The 19,219-nt window shown below is 45.3% G+C and overlaps 1 protein-coding gene across 2 annotated transcripts in view; it reads right to left on the reverse strand.

The window, feature by feature from the left end:
* CCDC9B (coiled-coil domain containing 9B) overlaps positions 1-18,955 on the reverse strand; it is a 102,182-nt gene extending 83,227 nt beyond the window's left edge. Inside the window, exons 1-3 of one of the 2 annotated variants that reach the window (XM_084845234.1) lie at positions 18,831-18,955; positions 6,577-6,690; positions 931-1,035 (exon numbers count right to left, since the gene is read on the reverse strand). In XM_084845234.1, the coding sequence (XP_084701360.1) occupies positions 931-1,035; positions 6,577-6,690; positions 18,831-18,851 (240 nt within the window). In that variant the 5' untranslated portion in view covers positions 18,852-18,955. The remainder of the gene's footprint in view (positions 1-930; positions 1,036-6,576; positions 6,691-18,830) is intronic. The other variant, XM_084845240.1, reaches the window with a different exon arrangement.
* Between the last annotated feature and the right edge of the window lie 264 nt (positions 18,956-19,219).

The raw sequence follows: 19,219 nt of genomic DNA on the forward strand, positions 1-19,219 counted from the left end.
AACTTGGAGCCCACGGACACCGCGGCTTGATGTGGGTTAAATAACCCACGACAAGCTCCAGCATGTCATCTGACTCTAGTTGTTGGGCTTTTCTACATGAGGCTTTTAACCCACCACTTTACAGAGGCTTCTGCTTCTGGATTCTTTGTGGGATTAAGGGCGGCTCCTTTACACTTCCCCCCCCCGGGGGGGGGGTTCTTTCTCTGCCTTTCTATATGTTCCATTATACAACCACTAGCTGGAGCTGTGTATAGAGGAATTGCACAAATAGACTAGGGTTTCATTTACAGACTTTCCTCATAAGAAAAAAAACGCTAAATGGTTGCAAACAATAGGAGATGCCCTGGAGGATAATGATGTTGTGTAAAGCACCCGAAAACTACCATGAGTGAGGATGGAATCATGAGCCCACAATAAATGCCTCACATAGAAAGTCTCATTGCGAAGACCAACCATGATCTAAATAAGAAAAACACCCTGTCTGGATCTAAGGTGTTCTTGCTTAGTAGGTGCCTTGCCTCCTAAACTTCCTTTTCGGGTTCCTATTGGAAAACTCTGCAATTTAGCTGCAAGACCTCTTTCCTTCCACGTTCGATTTCATGTCTGTGTGATGCATTCATGCCCATGTACTTTTTCTTATGTTGTGGCTTTCCTTGTGCTTGTATGTTTTGGAGCAGATATGCAGACCTTTGGGGTGCTTGCATGTATTACAAGTACATTCAAAAATCTGTAAATCATTCTGAGAGCTGATAAGACCTGAAGTGTGCTGCTCTAAATATATGTTCATGTAATCCAGCCTTCCCCTCCATGCTCCAATCAGCACCAGCCAATGTGGCCAATGGCCAGGGACTGCAGTAGACTTCTCCAGCCTTGTAAGAACAGCATAGTCAAAAAAAACCCTTCTCGGCAGAAAAGGGAGAGTGGGCTTACATTATGGGCTTTGGTGATAGTGATGGTCAGGCCTTCTGGCCTAGCTCTCCTCGAGGTGACAGCCATTCCTTCCTGCTCCGCTCGCTTCTTGTCTTCTTCTATTTCCTGAAAAAGCAACATCCAGATCAGTTCACATTACAAAATCAGATCAGCTTACACATTACAACAATGAAAAGAGCTGAACACTAGAGACGCATGTCTCAAACAAAGGGAGAAAGATAGAGAAGTTTTGAGAAATGGTACATTCACAAGCAGAGGTCCATCACCATCACTAAATCTCACAATAATAGCAATATCCAAGCAACTTTTATATACACCAAAGCTTTACAAAGATAGGCGACAGGTTTTATTCAAGAAGTTGAAGACTGTTTGACAAAGGCTTTGTTTCATGCAGTGTGGACACTCAAGGCTGAACTACGCTAAATGTGTAGTGTGCAGAGCTGACCCTACCTTTTCTACTTTAGTGTAAGTGCATAGAACCCCAATCTGGATTGGGACCACCACATATTTGTGCATGGAGTTAAAACTTTCCCATGCTCCTCCTTTCCCACCCTAAATTCCCCCCTGTCCTGCTCTAGATTAAGTCTTGGCTGTTTACAAGCAAGTACAGAGAGCAATGCAATAGAGTAGTCAAGTTGGCAAGAAAATGGTCAAGCACACAGGTTTCAGTCCGGAGGTTTAAGCTAAGGCAGAAGTGGTCAAAATCCAGGCAGAGGTCAGAACACCTGCAGTCAGGTAGGCAACAAGGATCAGGTAGCAGCAGTCAAGATAACAAACAGGAAGTCAAACACAGTAAATCAGTCAGGTACACGGTCCGGAAGCAGGGTTGTTGAGCAGTCCAAAAGGTCAGGAAACAGCATCAGTCACAGGCCACAATTCAGGGGGCAAGGTATACAGCAACAGCTGGATGAACCAACTTGTTCTACCACTAGCGGAGTTTCCAGTGAAGGCTTTTAAGCCCGAAGCCAGCCAGACCCCACCCAGGGCTCAGCTGCAGCAATCAGAGCTCCTGTTCCAGAGCCTACTCCTGAGGAGCTCCTTTCTCCTGAGAAGACCTTTTCTGGAGGCGAGCACTCCTTCGCACAGGAGCCCTGCTAGCCTGTTGCTTGAGTCGAGGATGCTCTGAGGGATCAGGGGGTGGCTCAGCCTCTGCCTCAGAGGCAGAGTCCCTTGCTCCTGACAAGGATGGCCCTGCAGCCATTTCCCTGAGGGTTTGGGCTCCTGTGGGTCTGTTGGCAGTCCCTGGTCTGGGGTACCCTGGGCTTCTGGGGCCTCTAGCTCCTCCTCTGAGGAGGGCTCCTCCAGTTGGGGCATGACACACACCCCACCCCCGAAGCCAATTGACTTTTTTTTGGTTCTTTAGCCCCCGCAAATTCGGGGCAAATTCAGGAGGGAAGTGGGGAAGTTTAACCCACCTTACCTATACACTGTGGTTCCAATCCAGATTGGGGCTCTGCACATTTACACTGAAGGTTAAAAAAACAACAACCCTAGGATTGGTTACACACTATATGTTTAACACAGCATGTAGTTTATCCCTTTGTCTATTTTCACCTCTAATAAACAAGCGTTACATTTTTTTACATGGTTTCAGGAACATGCATAACCTGTTTGAAAGATGTGAACACCATGGGAAGTGATGCCTCTTTTAAAACCACTTTCTACTCTCTCTTGAAAACAATTGTCTGCCTCATTTTCAGCCTATTCAATCACATCCACCCAAACACAGCCCCAAGACACGGGGCCATGCTGGGATCCTGGCGGCTAACCAGGGATGCTGGTGCTGGCCCTGCCCCGTCAGCAGCACTGGCTCCCACTGTGCCTTGCACCTCCATGTCCTTGGCTGGGACGGTGCTTGTTCCGTCCTATTGCTGCCACAGCATGTTGCCCCCTCCTGTCCCTGCATAAGAAATGGGAACAGAAACTAAGGAAACTTTGGATTTCTGGCTCTTGTGAGAGTTTCTCTCCATCTCCCAGGTCCAAGCTAGATGGCACAGGACACCATTCACACATATTAGCAATGATTTCCTTCTTAGTAAATGGCAGATGTGGGGGACCAATCCAGATCAGGACTAGGGATGTAAGGATTTTGTAAAATCTGTTCTGTCTGCCTTTTGTGGATGATCAGGTGTCTTTCGTTCTGTTATCTGCTCATGGATGGAATTGGATTTTTTCCAATTACCCGAATTTGCTCAAATTCACATTCGCGCAAATCCACACTTGCAAAAATTTACAACCCCCCCCCAATGCACAAATTCCCACCAAAATGTGAATTTTCATGCTTTAGCCTATGGGGAAAATGGGCATTTTCGGCTGGTGTTTTTCTATTTGCGTAAAATTCCGGAAAGTTAAAAAAAAAAGGTCTGCAAGTCCACAGAATCTGTGCCATTTGGGAAAAGCCTATCCTCTGCAGAATCTGCAGGTTGGATTCATAGGAATCTGAACTCATTTGATCCTGTTGTGGATTTCTCCAACATTCCTAATCTCGACAGGACAGATATGGGGGCTTTAACCCTTTGCCCCACTGTAGTTCTGATCTGGATTGGGGTGGCGGGTTCCTTCTATTTAAAATAAGCTTTCACACAATTACAAATTGCAGGAATGGTGTAACTAAAACTCCAAATCCTAGAGCAGCCTTCCCTAAACTGGTACCCTCCAGATGTTTTGGACTTCAGTTCTCATCAGCCACAGCCAGCATAGTCCAATGCTCACAAATGCTGGGAGTTGTAGTCCAAAACATCTGGAGGACACCAGGCTGGGGAACACTCTCCTAGAGCTTTCTGTACATGCTCTCTCTTCTGATCTAACACTGCTTCTGATTGGCTTCATCAAATCTCACAAGATCTGGACACCCTATATAGACATAAGGAAATAAGTATGTATGTATGTATGTATGTATGTATTAGATTTATATCCCAGCTTTCCACTAACAATAGTGCTCAGGGTAGCTAACAATAAAATACAGATAAAATAACAAAGTTATAATTAAAACATCAAAACTCAAATAAACACACATCAAATAAAAACACATCAAGAAGAAGGAATAACAACACCCACCAGATTCAAACCTATTGCAGCAATAACTCCACTGCATAGGAGTGCAGTCCTATGGATTGTGCTTGCCTGAGAAGGAAGCCTTAGTTAGACAACAAAACCTGTCTAATTAAACATGTCTTTGCCTACTGGCAGAAAGGCAACAGAGATGGAGCTCACCTGGCTTCCCTTGGCAGGAAGTTCCAGAGCCTGGGAGCAGCCACTGAGAAGGCCCTCTTTCATGTTCCCTGCCAAATGTGCCTCTGATAGTGACGGGACAGAGCAAAGGGCCTTTTCCAAGGATCTTAAAAACTGGTCAGGCTCATATGGGAGAATGCAGTCTTTCAAACAGCCTGGTCCCAAGATGTGTAGGGCTTTATGGGACACCTTGAATTGTTCCCAGAAACGGTAGCCAGTGAAGCTGTTGTAACATAGGTGTCACGTGCTCCCTGTAAGCAGCCCCAGTCGACAGTCTGGCTGCAGCATCCTGGCCAAGCTCAACTTTCCAAACACTTTTCAAAGGCAGCACCAAGTAGAGTGTGCTACTCTAGTCCAAACAGGATGTAACTAAGGCATGAATCACCGTGGCCAGATCTGATGTCTCCAGGAATGGGCGCAGCTGGCGCACTAGCTTAGCTGTGCAAATGCACGCATGATCACCGCCAAAACCTGAACACCCAGGTTCAGGGTTCAAATAGGTTTACATAAACATCCCCCGGCACAGTTTACTATTTTAGCCTCATCTTTCCACATGGTGATGAGCTGGGCCCCTGGACCTCTAGGCCTGGATAAAATGCCCATCTCCCCCACCCCACCCATGCTTGGGCCCTGTGTTCTAGAACGATGCCCTGGCTGTGCATGGTTCAAAAATGAACACAACACAGTGAGACCTCGTCTGTGATGACATTTTAGCCACCTGCAAATCGAAAGAAGAGGCATTGCACCATTTTTTTTTTGTCTGAACCAACAAGACAGTTTTTATCACTTTATATACTGTGCTGGTGGTATATATCGGTGGTGTCTCTCTTGGATCTGGTCCAGAATCTGGTCCAAAATTCTCCTTCAAGATATTATCATACAAATTAAGTACTGATGCAAACAGGGTTAAAGGGAGGGGGAGAAAGCCCGTGAGTCTGGTTCCAAGAAGTGTGGTGCTGACACCTACGTATTTTCCATAGTTTCTCTGTTTTTTCACATAGGGCAGTATTAAAAGAATGTTAATTTGAAATTCCTATCCTGTGTAGTAAATACAGTGTCACAAACCATGCTTCAATTTACTGGTGCTCATTAAACATGTGGCGTTGAAGCAGGTCCACAATAAAGGGAAGCTTAAGAAATGATAAGCAAATTGGCCATGTCCACCCCACCCCACCCAAGCTTCAAAGTTTAACCAAGGCCGTGTTTCCATGACAACGGAAGGAGAAGCTAACGGAGGAGTACCAGATTTTTTAAAAAATGGAATCAGCTTTGTTGTGAGCAGGGCTCCACGAGCAGATTCTCCACAGCAGTAAAAATTGCTTCACAGAACATAATTCCTGGTGGCGGTGGGGGTTGGAGTGAACATCATCTGACTGGCAGGGGCTGCTCAACCAATAAGAAAGGCTTCCCCCTCTCCCTCGCCCCTTTCTCCGAAAGTCCAGATGCACCTGCATTTGAGGAGCAAGCCTCATTGAGCACAATGGGAGTTACTTCCGAGTAGACACACATATGCTTGTGCTGGAAAGAGGGGGGTGAGAACAGAAAGATGGAAACCAGCCCCCATTTTAACCCACAGGACCTCACTGACCACAATGGGAGTTACTTCTGAGGAGACAGTAATGGGTTTGTTGTGGGAAAGAGAGCAGCAAACACAAAGACAGAAACCAGCCCCCATTAAAACCACTGGATATCAATAATGAAGTTGTGAAGTACTTACTTCCTAAGGCAATGAATCGGAGCCTCAAGAGATCACACTTACGGAATTGGGCTTTGGAATATGCCATTTCAATTGAGGGGGAATCTCTGTAGGTTCTGATGTGGGCATTCAAAGGCAAGCCTCATTCAGCACAATGGGAGTTACTTCTGAGGAGACACTAATGGGTTTGAGACAGAAACCAGCCCCCATTTTAACACACAGGATCTCTATAAGGAAGCTGTGAAGTACTTACTTCCTAAGGCAATGAATTGGAGCCTCGAGATTACTCTTAATCTCACTTAAGGAATTGGGCTTTAAAATGTGCCATGTCAATTGATGGGCTTCTCTGTTATTTCTGTGGCCATTCGGAGGGCATTCAGCACAAAGGGAGGAAACATCCCTTGACCGGGGTCATGGTGAAAGGCACACCCCTGGGCAGGACTAGCATACCCAAGCTAAATGCGGGGGTTGGGGCACACAGCAACTATACCGGGGAGAACCCAACTTAAGGAAAAGAATCGGACTTTAAGCAGTCTCAGGAAATCTGGGTTTTCCCTGATAAGCTCTGGGGTGGCTGCTGAATGGCCACATCATGTATCCCTAACGACCTCAACATGAAGCCTGCTCGGAGTAAATTGCTGGTGGAAACACCCCCCAAGAAGTGTCTGAAAATGAGCTAAGGAGTATCGCCATGTCTAAGAAGTTATAATAGAACATACTTGATATCTTCTCATAAGAGCTTCATTCTTTTTCCGCAAAGCTGTGATTTTTTTATCCAATTCAACATCTTTCTGTTCTTTTTTCCGTAGCACAGCATCATCCACAGCGGCATCCTAATAATACAAAAGAAAGAGCTTTAGTCTCACATCTTTAGTCTCATCTTCACATGGCCAATAATACAGAGAACTATTTATCCTCTTTGTTTTAACAGGGGCAAAGGGAGCGGGAATGTCAGTGGCCCCATCCCACCCACGCTAATAACGAATTACTGTGTATTCTGTTTTTAAGACAGAGAAGATCCATTGCCAGCATCCAGTTTTGAACTGACATAATAAAATAGTATTTTATTTAAAAGTGGAAGTGAAAAATACACATTGATAAATGTATGCAAAAAAAAATATGTATATTTTTAAAAAATATGTATAAAAAGCCAGCAAGACTCAATCCTGTATTGTGATATTGACACTGATATTTTTTTAAAAAAATACTCCACGTTTAAAAGATGTTGGGGAATGTGATAGAAATCTGTACTATATTGTGTGGTGGATTTTCATCAATGATTTTGATGTCTGGTAACTCTGAAAAAAGAATATGTAAGTGAAAATCTTAAATTATATTTGAAATGAGGGGCTAATGAAACGTTGGTTAATGTAATCTTCAAATAAAGTAGTAAAATAAATATATAGTAACAAAACTGCACCTTTTTCTTTTTTCTTTTCTTTTTAATCAGGCATGCTTAAGATGTAACCTGAATTTCATATAATAGTAGTAGCAATAGTTTACTACTGCTAAGATCTGTCAGCCACAGCATAGATTTCATGTAAAATATTAAGAATATGAGAACAACCTGTGGTGGTGAGTTCCACCATTTGGCTAAGCACTGTGTGAAGAAACACAGGGCCAGCCCTACCATTAGGCAGAGTGAGGTGGCCACCTCAGGTGGTGGATGCTGAGGGGGGAGCAGCAGCAACCACCCCACTAGCCATTCCTCCTGAGCCAACTGACTGTTCCCTTCTGTTGAAGGCAGAGCTGTGCCGCACGGCTTGCCCTACACCCCTTCAGCTAGCCTACTGCCCTGATGAGTGGTAGAGGATTCTGTCTTATCCTCAGTGTTGAAATAAGATTCAGCTACAAGTCCAATTAGTGTTTGTACATCAAGGGGGGGGGGGCACTATCTTGTCCTTCACCTCAGGCAGCAAAATGTCTTAGGCTAGCCCTGTATATATGCAGTAAATAAAATAAAACAATGAAATGATCCATTTTTTTGAGAGAGGGGAGCCAGACCTTTTCGGGCTGCTCTTGATAATTCTATGAGCTACAAAATAGGTATAAGATGATGTTCCATACTAGACCTAAAAGTATGTCACTGAAATCTGACTTTTCACATTTTGACACTGGATATTGAAAGCAACATTTCCTTTTTTAAAGGAACCTGAACAATTGAAGTATCAAATAAAAGTTTTAGAACAGTATTTGTTATTGCAGAATTGGTTGTGGTGGGCCAGTCATATCTGGGATCCATGAGCTTGTCTATATTTTGTCAAACACAGGCCCTCCTTTCTCAGGATTTTCTTGCCAAATAACCATTTCAGGATGCAAGGCAACATCCAACAGGGTGCTTCTGCCCCCCGCCAATTCTATTGCACAAGTGGGACCCACCACTTTCACAAGAGAGATTTGTCAAATGATAGCGTCTTACCTGGCCATGAGATCTCTCCGTTAAAAAATGGTGCTTCCTAGAGCAAGTCCTGAAACTAGCAGAAATGCTCATTTCTGGAATGGGACAGGTTGGCAGAGCTCCCTTATGTGAGCTCCACTGACCTGTCCCATTCCAGAAACTAGCATTTTGGCTTGTTTCCAGTTGCCCCTGGAAGCACTAAATCTCAATTCCACAAGTGGTGAATGCCATTTGTGGAAAGGATTCGGTGGGGGTGTAAGCACCCCACTGGATACTGCCCAAAGTCACAATTTCCTGAGCCAGATACTCAGTTTATTGTTAAATGTGGAGTCTGAAATCTGTGTCCACAGTTTGACAGACACATCTGATTCAATATAAGTATTCTCCTGTGAATATGAAGATTTCTAATCTGGCCGAGCAGATTCTGAGCCAGAAAAATGGAGTGCAAATTTCTTCTGCTCGGTCCCATTACATCCCTTTTCAGTAGAAAAATTATGCTTCATTTGCACCTCAAGCATTTAGGGTGTAATGTATCCACAATTTAAGGACCATCGTGCTCCCTTTTTAGAAACTGTACCCTAGCAATTAAGGTGTGTTGCACCTATGCAATTGGAATTTTGCATAAACAGATGCTAGTACTTATAATATTCTATAATTTCAGGAGGCACTCAAATGTCTGCATCTTGCCTGGCCATGAGATCTCTCCATTAAAAAATGGTACTTACATTCAATCAGTATTTAATGCACTAAGTGTTTGTTCTCGGAGGTGAACCTTCTGGCATCAATTGTGCCATCACGGGCTGTTCACAAAGCCAGTGAATTTGGGATGATCAATAACTGGGGGTTAAATGTGTAGCTACACATTTTGGCAGGAAGGAGGATGGAAGGGGAGACAGGAGTGCTGAGCAGGCAAGGAGGCTGTCAAGAGAGGTGAAAAGTGTAAGACAGCCTAAGTAGTGGACTTAGTTGAAGAAAGAAGGAGCTAAGAAGAAAATGGGTCTATGGAAAACCTGAACACAGGGGCTTTGGGCAGGGGAGGTGGCGAGCCCTTGGCAAGAAGGGACTGGACTGGCAAGGGTGATTTGGAAACAGGAAGTTTGTGGGCCTGTGAGAGGAAGTATGATAGGATTACCAGGCCTACATGCTGAGAGTGCTCCTGTAACTTTAAGGGATGTTCATTTGATCCACCATTTCCCATAGTTACATCCTGAATCACTGAGTCCAGAAACCCTAACAACTCTTTAGGGTGAAATAACACTGAGGTAAGGGCCAAGTTTCCAGGGGGGTTAAGGGCTCTAGGTCAGATATGATGTTGGTAGACGTGCCACTGCCCCCTAGAAAGGCCCATGCGTGTGGGGTGTTCGGCTAAGCAATGTGGCAGAGGCCAGGCAGGGGGCACTGGTGTGCATAGGGACCTCCAGGTCCCTTGCTTTGCAGGGACCTGGAGCAAATAATTGCCCCAGTTCCCTCGCCTCCCTGCCTTACTTCCCCTGGAGCAACCCTGCAAATGTCACATACCGGTCTCTTATTTAGTTACAGGCCTGGCTCCTAAGAGAGAGAGAGAGAGAGAGAGAGAGATGAATAAATAAATGCAGACTCAGTTTAAGCCTAATATGTACATTTTTGTTATGAGGAATAATCTTTCCTGCATGAGAGTGAAATATTGGGTTCTTTTATTATAATCAACCATCCCGGCAACGCAAGTGAGTTGCACTTTTGCAAGTTGATCAATTTTCATGACAGTTTTGCAGCATTGGTTTAAATTAGATTTCAGTCCTACCTGACCAAAATTTTCAGAGCCCTTACTGATTTGTATGTATTCTTTATATGGGTGAGCTCCATCCATGCATAATTAGGAGGGAAGCTAGAAGTAGGGATGGCAGAGAATTCCGCCACGGATCTCGGTGAGGCCGAATGCCAGTGCATTTGGCCCCCCGAAATCTGTGGCGGAACGGCCTGCCCCCCCCGCCCCCCTGCGGATCCCCCCCGGGACGAGACTTACCTGGGGCGGATCTTCCAGGCGGCGGCGGCGGCGGCAGCAGGTCTTCCGACCGGCTGCCGCCACCACCATTTGCAGAGTTGTGGTTTGTTTGCTTTTTTCCAAGACGTGATAGGCTACGTAAACATTTACGTAGCCTAGCCTATCATGGCTCGGTAAAAAAACAAACAAACCGCGTAAGCAAATGGTGGCGGCTATGGCCGCCGCCATTTGCGTTCCTTATTTTTGGTGTCTTAGTCTACGTAAATATTTACATAGACTATGACGGCGAAAATAAAGGGGAACGCAAATAGCGTAGCGGGCGTTATTTGCATCCCTTTTTGATTCGCCGTTTTAGCCTACGTAAATATTTACGTAGGCTAAAACGGCGAATCAAAAAGGGATGCAAATAACGCCCGCTACGCTATTTGCGTTCCCCTTTATTTTCGCCGTCATAGTGTATGTAAATATTTATGTAGACTAAGATGGCCAAAAATAAGGAACACAAATGGCGGCTGTAGCCGCCGCCATTTGCATACGCGGTTTTGTTGTTGTTGTTGTTTTTCACCCAGAGCCCTCCGTGGCCGGAAATCCGGCTGTAGACGGCTCTGGCCTGGGCCTGGCCGGCTGCTCTGCAGAGCCGCCGCGGAGCACAGCCGGCCATCGGGGATTCCGGGGGGGAGGAACGGAGCGCCCCCCCCATCGAGGATTCCGGGGGAAGGGACGGAACGCCTCCCCCCCCACCATAAACATAATCCGCGAACAGGTAAGTCACTTTCGTACATCCCTAGCTAGGAGTGAGGAACATTCATATGCAGAATGGAAGCAGAGCAATGTGCGTTCCAAAATACAGTCCCTTAATTCCACACATTACAAAAATATGGAGTGGCCAAGACGCATTCCATAAGAGTAAGAGACAATTTGTGCAGAAGTAGTCATTAAAGTCAATGTATTCTTTTATTTTTTATTTTTAATCCACCCAATAACAAAATTTCTCTGAGTGGATTACATAACCAGACTACATAACCTCATATCAAGCCTGTGCAGATGACATAATGTCATATAACAGCATGACCTGTTAGGAACATAGGAAACTGCCTTATTTTGAGTCAGACATTTTGTCTGTCTTGTTCAGTACCCTCTACAGCATCCTTTTCCAACCTGGTGCTCTCCATGTGTTGGCCATGCTGGCTGGAGATGATGGGAGTAGAATGTCTCTACCAAAAACACTGGGAGAAATAGAGGTAATGTTTGGAGATACAGTCTACACAAAGGTGATCCTCTGCATATTGTTTTATGAACTCATGCCAGTTGACTACATTTATCACACCCTTTAGGATATTTTGTTTTCAGTGCTTGCCATTTGGAATCACAGGTATTCCCAAGATTTTTCAAAGGAAGATGACAGAACTCATTAGAAACATAAAAGGAGTCGTAGACAGCATCCTAATACATGACATTTCAATGGAAGACCATGACACAGTGCTGACCATTGTCTTGAATAGGATTCATGAATCTGAACTGAAGCTAAACTAGGAGATGTATATTTTTCATGAAGGAAAAATAAAATCCTTGGAACAAGTAACCACACATGCTGAGGCAAATCCATGCCCAGAAAAGGTAAAAGTCAGAAGCTGAAAGCACTGACTAAGATTACAGAACTGAGATGCTTTCAGGGAATGGTAAACTATCTAGGCTGATATTTACAAGACATCTCTATAGAGTCACACTTATTAAGGAGCAAAGGAAGGAACTTTTAATCACTACACCCCTATCTGATATAACTTATAAAAGGCTAGCAGCTGAGCAGCTGCCCTGTGTGAATTGGGAGATTGACACCATTTGGTTTTCATGGCTTACCATGCTAGGTATATTGAGACCCTTCCCTTGCCTGACATTACCTGCCACAGTGTTGTTGTACAACTGAAGAATATCTTTATTCGCTTTGCCATCCTAGATAAACTTGTGACAAATAATGCCACACAATTTACATTCACAGAATTTTGGACATCTTTCGTTTGCCAGATTACCAGTAGTCCTCACTACCCTCAAGCCAACAGCAAGGCAGAGAGAGTAGTAAAGATTGCAAAGAAATATTGAGTCAGAATGAACTGCATATTCTTCTTCTAAGCTACAGGTCAATGCCACAGATAGCTACTAGAGAAAGGCCAGCAGAATCACTAATGGGGAGACAAATCAGAATTCTGGTACCAGATCTAGAGAAGAATCTCATTCCAAAGTATGCCATCCTGTACAAAGTTGCCTCTTCAGATGACCAAGCTAAAAGAAGTTATGAGTGTATCTCAAATTAGCCCAATTCAGAACAGGAACTACTACATTTAGAGCCATGTCTTGATGGAGAAAAGATACGACAGAATCCAGCTACTGCACAAGGAAAACACAACACTCTGGCCTCTTCTTCCTATTCCTGAGATGGTGCATCACCAAATGCAGAAGTGGTATCTGAAAGCTCAAGTTCATCTTCTGAGTATTGGCCTGAGCCATCTTGTTAAGACTGATAGCTATGCTACTGTTCAGATTGTCACACACACCAGCTGAGTTGTTTGGAAACCTTTGACATTTAGAGATGAGTGACTGATTACTTGAACTTAGGAATGTACGAAAGTCACTTACCTTGAACAAAATGTGATTCTCAGTAGAGGGGAGGCGCTCCGTCCCTCCCCCCGAAATTCTGGCTGGGGGGGGAGGTGCTCCGTCCCTCCACCCCCGAATCCTGGCCGGCCGGGCCGCAAATGGCTAAATTTAGTAAGTGACTAAATATTTACATAGCCTATCACGGCTGAGTAAAAAAAACAACAACTGTGTGTATGCAAATGGCGGCGCCCATGGGCGCCGCCATTTGCGTTCCTTATTTTGGCACGTCTAGTCTACGTAAACATTTACGTAGACTACGGCGAAAACAAGGGGAACACAAATAGCGTAGACGCTATGCTATTTGCGTTCCTCTTATTTTCACTGTAGTCTACGTAAATGTTTACGTAGATTAGACGTGCCAAAATAAGGAACACAAATGGCGGCGCCCATGGGCGCCGCCATTTGTGTACGCGCGGTTTTTTGTTTTTACTCAGCCGTGATAGGCTACGTAAACATTTAGGTAGCCTATCATGGTATTTTTTAAAAATCTAGCCATGATAGGCTACGTAAATCTTTACGTAGCCTATCACGTTTTGTTGTTGTTGTTGTTTTTTACTGGAATTGGCAGTGGCAGCCGGTTGGAAGACTGGCCGCTGCAGCCGCTGCCGCCAAGCCGCCGCCGAACCGCCGCCGCCAGGAGGATTCGCCCAAGGTAAGTCCCGTCTGGGGGGGGGGGCGAGGGGACAGACCGTTTTGCCACCAATTTCGGGGGGCCAAATGCGCTGACATTCGGCCTCCCCGAGATTCGTGGCAAAATTCTCTGACATCCCTACTTGAACTACCAAACATTTCAACGCTACTGATTTACATCGTTGTTGTTTCTTTAAACAAAAGCGGAGGAGATGTGTGGATAGTGTCATTACATAGTTTAGTCACTAGATGTCACTGTACTTAGTCATATCTGGGTTGAGTTAGGCATTTCCTCTTGCTGTTGTGTTCTTGTTTAAGAGACATAATAATGTTCTTATCTGGTTTCGTAAGTGGTGTATCCTCTAAGCCAGCTTTCCTTCCAGAAATGTTGGACTACAGTTCCCAGCATTGGCCATGTTGGCTGGGGATGATGGAAATTGTGGTCCAATGTGTCTGGAGAAGGCCACATTGGGGAAAGCTGTTCTAAGTTTTCGATAGCAATAGCCATCTCAGCAGATATTGTTGTTGTTGTTCAGTCGTTCAGTCGTGTCCGACTCTTCGTGACCCCATGGACCATAGCACGCCAGGCCTTCCTGTCCTGCGCTCTCTCCCGGAGCGTGCTCAAGTTCATATTCATTGCATCCGTGATGCTATCTAGCCATCTCATCCTCTGCCGTCCCCTTCTCCTTTTGCCTTCAGTCTTTCCCAGCATCAGGGTCTTTTCCAGGGAGTTTTCTCTTCGCATTAGGTGGCCAAAATATTGGAGCTTCAGCTTCATTATCTGTCCTTCCAATGAGCACTCAGGGTTGATTTCCTTTAGGATGGACTGATTTGACCTCCTTGCAGTCCAGGGCACTCGTAAGAGTCTTCTCCAGCACCACAGTTCGAAAGCATCAATTCTTCGGCGCTCAGCCTTCCTTATAGTCCAGCTCTCACAGCCATACATTACTACTGGGAAAACCATAGCTTTGATTAGACGGACCTTTGTCGGCAAGGTGATGTCTCTGCTTCCTACTCTGCTGTCTAGGTTGGCCATAGCTTTCCTCCCAAGGAGCAAGCGTCTTTTAATTTCATGGCTACAGTCACCGTCTGCGGTGATCTTGGAGCCCAAGAAAGTAAAATCTGTCACTGCTTCCATTTCTTCCCCTTCTATATGCCAGGAAGTGATGGGGCCAGATGCCATGATCTTAGTTTTTTTAATGTTGAGTTTCAAACCAGCTTTTGCACTCTCCTCTTTCACCCTCAACAAGAGGCTCTTGAGATCCTCTTCGCTTTCTGCCATTAGGGTGGTATCGTCTGCATATCGGAGGTTGTTGATAATTCTCCCAGCAATCTTAATTCCGACCTCTGATTCATCCAACCCGGCATTTCTCATGATGTACTCTGCATGTAAGTTAAATAAGCAGGGTGACAATATGCAGCCTTGTCGTACTCCTTTCCCAATTTTGAACCAATCGGTTGTTCCATGTCTGGTTCTGACTGTTGCTTCTTGACCCTCGTACAGGTTTCTCAGGAGACAGGTAAGGTGGTCTGGTACTCCCATCACTTTAATAATTTGCCACAGTTTGTTGTGATCCACACAATCAAAGGCTTTAGCGTAGTCAATGAAGCAGAAATAGACGTTTTTCTGGAATTCTCTTGCTTTCTCCATGATGCAGCGAATGTTGGCGATTTGATCTCTAGTTCCTCTGCCTCTTCTAAACCCAGCTTGTACTTCCGGTAGTTCTCGGTTCGCATACTGCTGAAGCCTAGCTTGTAGGATTTTGAGCATCACCTTGCTGGCATGTGAAATGAGCGCAATTGTGCGGTAGTTTGAACACTCTTTGGCGTTGCCCTTCTTTGGAATTGGAATGTAAACTGACCTTTTCCAGTCTTGTGGCCACTGTTGAGTGTTCCAGATTTGTTGGCATATTGAATGCAGCACTTTAACAGCATCATCTTTTAGGATTTTAAATAGCTCGGCTGGAATACTGTCATCTCCGCTAGCTTTGTTGTTACTAATGCTTCCTAAGGCCCACTTGACTTCACTCTCTAGGATGTCCGGCTCAAGTTCAGTGACTGCACTATCATGGCTATCAGGGACATTCAGATCTTTCCTGTATAGTTCTTCTGTGTATTCTTGCCACCTCTTCTTAATCTCATCTGCTTCTGTGAGGTCCCTGCCTTCTTTGTCCTTTATCATGCCCGTCTTTGCACAAAACGTTCCCTTGAGATCTCCAATTTTCTTGAAGAGATCTCTAGTCTTTCCCATTCTGTTGTTTTCCTCGATTTCTTTGCATTGTTCATTTAAGAAGGCCTTCTTGTCTCTCCTTGCTATTCTCTGGAACTCTGCATTCAGTTGGGTATATCTTCCCCTTTCTCCCTTGCTTTTGGCTTCCCTTCTTTCCTCAGCTACTTGTAAAGCCTCCTCAGACAGCCATTTGGCTTTCTTGCATTTCTTTTTCTTTGGGATGGATTGAGTTGCTGCCTCCTGAACAATGTTATGGACCTCCGTCCATAGTTCCTCAGGCACTCTGTCTATCAGGTCTAATCCCTTAAATCTATTCTTCACCTCCACTGTATATTCGTAAGGGATATGATTTAGGTTATACCTGAATGGTTTAGTGGTTTTCCCTACGTTCTTCAATTTAAGCTGAAATTTTGCAACAAGAAGCTCATGATCTGAGCCACAGTCAACTCCAGGTCTTGTTTTTAGAGAATGTATAGAGCTTCTCCATCTTTGGCTGCAAAGGACATAATCAATCTGATTTTATTGACCATCTGGTGATGTCCATGTGTAGAGTCGCCTCTTGTGCTGTTGGAAAAGAGTGTTTGCTATGATCAGCATGTTCTCTTGGCAAAACTCTATTAGCTTTTGTCCTGCTTCATTTTGTACACCAAGGCCATGCCTGCCTGTTATCCCGGTGATTTCTTGACTTCCTACTTTAGCATTCCAATCCCCTATGATGAAGAGGACATCTTTTTTTGGTGTTAGTTCTAGAAGGTGTTGTAGGTCTTCATAGAACCGATCAACCTCAGCTTCTTCGGCCTCAGTGGTTGGGGCATAGACTTGAATTACTGTGATGTTGAATGGTTTCCCTTGGATTCGTACTGAGATCATTCTATCATTTTTAAGATTGTACCCCAGTACTGCTTTTCCCACCCTTTTGTTGACTATGAGTGCTACTCCATTTCTTCTAAGGGATTCTTGCCCACAATAGTAGATATGATGGTCACCTGAATTAAATTCGCCCATGCCTGTCCATTTTAGTTCGCTGATTCCCAAGATGTCGATGTTCAATCTTGCCATCTCCTGTTTGACCACCTCCAGCTTACCTTGATTCATTGATCTGACATTCCAGGTTCCTAAACAATATTGTTCTTTACAGCATCGGATTTTCTTTTCACCACCAGACACATCCACAGCTGAATGTCCTTTCGGGTTTGGCCCAGCCGCTTCACTCTTTCTGGCACTACTTGGAAATACCCTCTGCTCTTCCCCAGTAGCATATTGGAGACCTTCCGACCTGAGGGGCTCATCTTCCGGCGTCATCTCTTTTAGCCTTGTGATACGTTCCATGGGGTTTTCTTGGCAAGAATACTGGAGTGGGTTGCCATTTCCTTCTCCAGTGGACCACATTTTGTCAGAACTCTCTGCCATGACCTGTCCGTCTTGGGTGGCCCTGCACGGCATAGCTTATGGCTTCACTGAGTTACGCAAGCCCCTTCGCCACAACAAGGCAGTGATACTCCTCCTAATTGTCAATTCAGTGACCCTGCGCAAACAGGATTGGAGCCAAAAAACTGAGAAGCAAGAGGAAGGAATAGGTATGCTCAGGTGAATCCCGAGGTATGCAAAAGTTAAAACAACAACAACAACACACCCCAAAACAGCCCAGTAAGGATTGTGCATGCTGCAGTAGCCTCCAGGAGTCACCGAATATTGGGTATCCAACTGGAAAGCTGGGGAAGGGGGTCTGGTAAGAGTGAATTGTCCCACAAGCCCCTAACAGCTTATAGTATCCTGGAGGAAGGCGTGGCTAGCTAGCTGGAACCCTATACAAGAGCATTCCTGTTGGGTGAGGATATAGTGCAATATTTTGTTGCAGACTCCACCTGTTTTTGTTATTTGACATCGCTCCCACACTTGAGCCCAAAGATGAAACTGCAGGAGATTCCCTTCCCTTCCACACATGCACACACATTGCTGCTGCAACAGCAGCAAGAACCCAACTGAATTATCCCAGAACTGCAAAACAGCACTTTGCGGCCTGACACTAATTCACTGGGGAATGCTGACCAGCACACTGAAGCATGGTCAGCGTTTCTCTTCCTGGCTGTGACAAGAGAACGTTGCTGCTGCCAAGCTACTGGAAAGAACGTCGGCTCTGCTGCCCCTTTGGATGGAAAGTGACACTCCTTTCGCCCTCTCCGGCATAAAGCTCTTCCGGGGAGTCAGGCACCCGTATGGCACAGTGGCTAGAGCAGAGGAGTTATAAATGGCTTAGCTGAACAAACGTGCAGTGGCTGTGAATCAGAAAGCATGCCTGGCTGCTTGGAAAAAAACAGAGAGGCAGGCCAATGGGAGAGGAGGAAGGGAAGGAGAATCAGACACACATAGACATCTTTTTCTATTAATATGCAACAAAAGTGGGAGGGGTGAGCAAAGCAAGAGGGTAGTTAATTAAAGCTTCACAGAGATTTCTTTTTGGCATGGTATATCCACCCCATTCAAGTACACACACCCACTGCCAGTGCTGGGAGGATGGGATTTTCTCACAGATCCTGGCTCTGGCTAGAGGATTTCCCCACATGCTTTCAAAGTCAGCTATTTATGATATGAAAGACTCAGAGAGAAGCAAGGTTCACGAGAGAAAGAAAACCTGGGGGATGGGAAAGGAAGAAAAGGACAGGGCCTCTGCTCAGGATTTTGCTGTGTCAGCTGATGCACAAGCTCTCGAATAAACATCCTCAGTCTTCACATTGACAGACGCATCAGCTCCAGTCTCCCAGTATTGAGGTGGGAAATGTCCATCATTACCCAGCAAACTGGGTTTTTTTCCCCACACACACATACACACACAATTTCTCCTCCCCCTCCTTAGTGGGAGCTCACTTGCCCTCCTTCATGAGAACCACATAATAATCTGTGGCATGAAGACCACCTTTTTGCCCTCCCACATCTTCAAGCTACATATCCGCTAGCCAAAAACAAAATACCCCAAAACTACAATGCAAATGAAACAAGAAAAGGAGAGGTCGTTTCTTGGCTTTCTGAATGCAAGGACGACTTCCCCAAGATCCCTCCCGGTTACAACAAAGGCGGCACTCACAGATCGGTGCATTTTGGGCATCAGAGGTGAGGCGAGGCGGATTCCACAGCAGAGCTAAAAGAGGAGAGCCATCCGTCGGCCTCTCTCAGTACTGGCTGCACAGCATACAAGATCATGTTTTGATTACAAAAGCCCTGCCTGGGCTTCCAGCCAAAAGCACTGGCTGCTGCCTAATATACGAAAGCAGAGGCAGGCAGGCAGGCAATCATCGCGAGTATGCGTCCTCCTCCCTTCAGCCGCCTTTCCCTGGGAATCATGTACCTCTTTGCTACTTCCTGTGACATCTTATCACTCCTTGGTGCCATAACCTGCACCTCAGAATGAGGAAACCCTGAGGGACAGAGGAGGGCACATTTGCCTCTCAGCAGCTGGACTTCACATGTGTGTAT

This window comes from Heloderma suspectum, chromosome 1, assembly GCF_057233095.1.
Source record: "Heloderma suspectum isolate Gila_16-S chromosome 1, 16-S_ref, whole genome shotgun sequence".
Classification (NCBI taxonomy): Eukaryota; Metazoa; Chordata; class Lepidosauria; order Squamata; family Helodermatidae; genus Heloderma; species Heloderma suspectum.